We start from the raw sequence: 5,585 nt of genomic DNA, 5'->3' as shown, positions 1-5,585 counted from the left end.
TGTAAAGCCGGGATTATCTGAGTTTTTCTATTCTAAAGAATCCTTTCTAGTTTTTGTTTAACTGTTAAACTAAAGTCTGCAATTTCAAATTTTTGAATCCAACAGTGCAAAGATGTCTCGTCAGGATTATAAAGAGAGGAATAAGATATATTATGCTATTACTTTATCACACATTTAAATGAGTTGACAGATAGCATTTATTAAGTCATTGCTTATAAAAAAATTATCAGGAGGAAAGTCTGACCTGAGTAAAGTCCCCCAAGCAGCTGTGATGTGTCTAAAAGCTTTAACAGCAGCCCAACATTACAGTAACTGTTGATGAAGAAAGTAGAAATGGAAGAAGAGGATATGTATCGTCTTGGTTTCTTGACTGGTTGTTGACATAAATAGAGCTCTAATACAGTAAAAAAAGATGTGAGTGCAAACGCAAGTTACAAATACCCTGGGGGCTTTGCACTTGTCTTTAAATCCTGTGTTGGCAAATGAGAACTTCTGCTCTGATACGTTTGTGTTTCAGGTTGTCAAAAGTTCTGATTCTAGCATGAAGCCACGATGACGACAGTGGATCTTTTCAACACTTTGGAGGATTTAGGAGGAGATGAGTTTATGAAATTCAAATGGTATCTACAGCAAGACCTCCTGGAAGGCTACCAAAGCATCAAAGTGTCCAAGCTGGAGAACGCAGAAAGGCTGGACACGGTGGATGTGATGGTGAACACCTATCGGCTAGATGGAGCTCTGAAGGTGGCCAAGAAGGTTCTAGAGATGATGAACAGGAAGGATCTGGTGCAGAGTCTGCCTGACACCAGCTCAGGACCACGAGGTCAGTCACCTTTTTTAATTTGTATTTTCAGGATTAAAGAGACACACAATACTTGTAAGGGAACCGATTGTTACCTGTGACCTGCTGATACAACTTCTGCACTCTGCAGCAACACGTTCTCCAGCTGTACACACACACACACAAAACCATAACACCCACAAATGATAGTTTTTTTGTTTGTTTTTTAATAATTTAAAAGAAATTGTCTTTTTAATTAAATGGATTTTTTTTCTCTCACACTGTGTGTACTTATGGCTGCTTCCAAAAATGGGCCATCTGAAGAAGTGTCCAAACCAGGAGAAGTTCCCTGTGACGTCTGCACTGGAAACAAACTGAAGACCCTGACGTCCTGCCTGGTGTGTCTGGTCTCCTACTGTGAGACTCACCTGGAGCCTCATCTGACCACGTCAGGTCTGAAAAGACATCAGCTGATAGACCCTGTGGAGAACCTGGAAGGCAGGATGTGTACGAAGCACGATAAACCTCTGGAGCTGTTCTGTAAGACCGACCAGACATGTGTCTGCATGCTCTGCACTGTTTTAGACCACAAGACACATGATGTTGTTCCTCTGGAAGAAGAATATGAAGGAAAGAAGGCAGAGCTGGGGAAGACAAGGACTGAAATTCAGCAGATGATCCAGAAGAGACGACTGAAGGTTCAAGAGATCAAACAGTCAGTGGACCTCAGTGAGGAAGATGCAGACAGAGAGATAGCAGAAGGTGTTCAGGTCTTCACTTCTCTGAAGGAGTCTGTTGAGAGAGGCCTGAATGAGCTCATCAACACCATCAAAGAGAAGCAGAAAACAAGAGAAAAACAGGCCGAAGCTTTCATCACAGAGCTGGAACAGGAAATCTCTGAGCTGATGAAGAGAAGCACTGAGGTGGAGCAGCTCTCACGCTCTGAAGACCACCTCCATCTTCTCCAGAGTGTCCAGTCGCTAAACATCCAACAACCTCCACCCACCAAGAACTGGACAGGGGTCAGCGTCCGTTCATCATCATCTGAGGGGACTGTGGTGAAATCTGGGGTTCAGCTGGAGAAGACATTCGGTAAACAGATGAAGAAGCTGTTCGCTATGTCGGAACTGATGAAGAGAAGCACTGAGGTGGAGCAGCTCTCACGCTCTAAAGACCGCAACCATCTTCTCCAGAGGGCCCAGTCCCTAAACATCCAACAACCTCCACCCACCAAGGACTGGACAGAGGTCAGCGTCCGTCCATCATCATATGAGGGGACTGTGGTGAAAGCTGTGGTTCAGCTGGAGGAGACACTCAGTAAAGAGATGAAGAAGCTGCTTGAAGCCGAGCTGAAGAGGGTCCAGCAGTATGCAGTGGATGTGACTCTTGATCCTGATACAGCACATCCTGCTCTCATCCTGTCTGATGATGGGAAACAAGTGAATGATAGTGATCTGAGGAAGAATCTCCCAGACAACCCAGAGAGATTTTCTTATTGTGCTAGTGTTTTAGGAAAACAGAGTTTCTCTTCAGGCAGATTTTACTTTGAGGTTGAAGTTAAAGGAAAGACTAAATGGGAATTAGGAGTGGCCAGAGAGTCGATCAACAGGAAGGGAGACATCCCACTAGCACCTCAGAATGGTTACTGGACGATATGGTTAAGAAATGGAAAGGAATACAAAGCTCTTGCTGGCCCTGGTGTCCGTCTCTCTCTGAAGTCTTCTCCTCAGAAGGTGGGGGTGTTTGTGGATTATGAGGAGGGTCTGGTCTCCTTTTATGACGTAGATGCTGCAGCTCTTATCTACTCCTTTACTGGCTGCTCCTTCACTGAGAAACTCCTCCCATACTTTAGTCCATGCAATAATGAAGGTGGTAAAAACTCTGCCCCTCTGATCATCTCTCCTGTCAGAGTAAACTAATCACTGATCTCATTTCAGGTATTGATTCATTTTCAATCAAGGGAACAAATGTACATATTCATATATTTTACATCTTATTTTCTACAGAATCTGTTTCCTGTGGTGACTGATTTACACTTTATTCCATTTATTATCATATTTTAAATGTGCAGCAATTCTTTACAAATTTAATGAAAACTTCATCTTGACATATTTGGTGTCTTTAGAAACTGATTTCTTCTGGAAAGTATAATAAATGTCTGTGGGTTTAACAGAAGTTTAAATAGATATTGTCTACATAACGTGTGTCATGATGCATCAAATTAATGTGTTTCTTTCTTTCTTGTGTTTCCACCTCACGTCCATGGTCAAGGCCGGGCTGAATTGAGCTGTTTTTCAACAACCCACACAGTTTGTGTCTTACACACACTCACATCCACAGACACCATACACAATTATTCCTTCATGTATGTAGTCTTGTGCATTATGTTATGTCTTGTATTATCCTGCTGTCTGCATAAATCCTTTTCAGAGTGCATGTGGCGGCGCTTTCACTAGCTGCGGCTCGGAGGCTCTCTAAACTCTCTAAACTGTATTTCGTTGCATTGTACCTGTTCAAGCGTGTGATTAAAACAGCACAATATATCTGTGGAACAGCTTTTCCATCACTGCAGGACATTTATAAAACCTGGGTAACTAAGAGGGCACATAACATTATCACAGACACTACGCACCCTCAGCACATACTGTTCACATTGTTACCTTTTGGCAGACGTTATAGGAGCCTGAAAGCCAGAACATCCAGACTTAAAAACACTTTTTATCCACAGGCCATCAGGCTGTTGAATGACTCAGTCTACTGACATTTTTACTCGCAATCTAATCACTGTTTGCATTTGTTCAATGCATATGCTTTTTATAATGCTTTTAATGTCTTGCTGCTGCATGCAGTTTTATACCTGAATCTTTTAAATATATTGTGTGTGTATATTGTGTACTTTTTTATATTGTGGGAAACGTTGCAAACTTAAGAATTTCATTGCATGGTGTAAAATCTGTGCATATGACAAATAAATATCTTGAATCTTGAATCTTGAATGTAAGACTTCCCCATCACCGAACCCACCAGACCATTCAATGTAAATAATCACTACTTTTAGCGTGTATAGAGCAGCATATCTCCACCAGACTCCATGTAAATAATCACTACTTTTAGCGTGTATAGAGCAGCATATCTCCACCACACAATCCATGTAAATAATCACTACTTTTAGCATGTATAGAGCAGCATATCTCCACCACACTCCATGTAAATAATCACTACTTTTAGTGTGTATAGAGCAGCATATCTCCACCACACTCCATGTAAATAATCACTACTTTTAGCATGTATAGAGCAGCATATCTCCACCACACTCCATGTAAATAATCACTACTTGTAGCGTGTATAGAGCAGTATATCTCCACCAGACTCCATGTAAATAATCACTACTTTGAGCGTGTATAGAGCAGCACATCACCACCACACTCCATGTAAATAATCACTACGTTTAGTGTGTGTAGAGCAGCATATCTCCACATGTAAATGGGTGAATTAAGAGTTTATTCCAACCAGACCAGAGTGGTGATTGTTGGAACAGTGGAAAGATGAACCAAGACGGCTTTTGGTAGTTTTATTTAGTTTCTGTCCACTTTGAATGAGTGAAGTTAATAATCAAACCATTTCTCTTGTAATTAAATGGAGTCTGGTGAAAAAATGAAGTTTATTGCTCAAAATCGATCTTTTTTTTTTATTTCTCCTTATTCTTTTACATTATTTTAATTATTAAAGTGCTCCCGACTTCCAGGCGGCGGCCTTCTTTCATTTGAAACTTTAATCTGAAAAACCCTGACTTGGAGGAAAGCGGAAGTCTCGTGTGTTCCCTGTGATCTCGGGCTGGCGGCGGGATAGCTGTGTTCTTTGTTCTTAGTGAGTTTTAAGAAGACAGAGCTCCAGGTGACCCCGCACACACTCAGGTAAACTCTTCAACTACTGCTCTCTACACGACACGGGGTTGTAACTTTTGTGTTTGTGTTGTAGCTTTTGTGTGTGTGTTGTAACATTTGTGGGTGTGTGTTGTAGCTTTTGTGTGTGTGTGTGTATGTTGTAGCTTTTGTGTGTGTGTTTTAACATTTGTGGGTGTGTTGTAGCTTTTGTGTGTGTGTGTGTGTGTGTTGTAGCTTGTGTGTGTGTGTGTGTGTGTGTTGTAGCTTTTGTGTGTGTGTGTGTTGTAGCTTTTGTGTGTGTGTGTGTGTGTGTGGGTGTGTTGTAGCTTTTGTGGGTGTGTGTTGTAGCTTTTGTGGGTGTGTGTTGTAGCTTTTGTGTGTGTGTGTTGTAGCGTTTGTGTGTGTGTGTTGTAGCTTTTGTGTGTAGCTTTTGTGGGTGTGTGTTGTGTGTGTGTGTGTGTGTGTTGTAGCTTGTGTGTGTGTGTGTTGTAGCTTGTGTGTTTGTGTGTGGTTGTAGCGTTTGTGTGTGTGTGTGTATGTTGTACCTTTTGTGTGTGTGTTGTAGCGTGTTTGTGTGTGTGTGTGTGTGTGTGTGTGTATGTTTGTTGTAGCTTTTGTGTGTGTGTTGTAGCTTTGTGTGTGTGTGGTGTGTGTTGGTGTGTGTGTGTGGTAGCTGATGAGCAGGGCGAGGTTGGGGGGGGGTTGATGGGCTGATTATTATTGATGTTGGGGGTCGTTGAAGGTGGGCAAACTATAGTTCATCCAATCAATAAAATTAATTTAAATTAATTTATTAATTACAAAATAGCTTACTTGAGAGACTTGTCACATCAAATTTGGATGGATACTGCATGTGTAAAACATACTGTATGTAACCTAAAAGACAAACATCCACCTCTCCACAGCAGGAACTACAACCA

General features: G+C 41.6%; 1 protein-coding gene across 1 annotated transcript; it reads left to right on the top strand.

Annotated features, from left to right (window-relative positions):
• The first annotated feature begins 1,052 nt into the window (after positions 1 to 1,052).
• On the top strand, positions 1,053 to 2,717 carry LOC116678809 (E3 ubiquitin-protein ligase TRIM39-like). Its single transcript, XM_032508528.1, has one exon. The coding sequence runs from the start codon at positions 1,075 to 1,077 to the stop codon at positions 2,698 to 2,700; it is 1,626 nt and encodes a 541-aa protein (XP_032364419.1). The 5' UTR covers positions 1,053 to 1,074; the 3' UTR covers positions 2,701 to 2,717.
• The last annotated feature ends 2,868 nt before the right edge of the window (positions 2,718 to 5,585 follow it).

Source organism: Etheostoma spectabile, unplaced genomic scaffold (genome assembly GCF_008692095.1).
Source record: "Etheostoma spectabile isolate EspeVRDwgs_2016 unplaced genomic scaffold, UIUC_Espe_1.0 scaffold00008224, whole genome shotgun sequence".
Classification (NCBI taxonomy): Eukaryota; Metazoa; Chordata; class Actinopteri; order Perciformes; family Percidae; genus Etheostoma; species Etheostoma spectabile.
Note: the sequence above shows the minus strand (reverse complement) of the source record. Positions and strands in the feature narration are given on the sequence as shown.

Coding starts and splice junctions, on each gene's coding strand:
- LOC116678809 (XM_032508528.1), top strand. CDS start 1,075: ATGGCTGCTTCCAAAAATGGGCCATCTGAAGAAGTGTCCAAACCAGGA.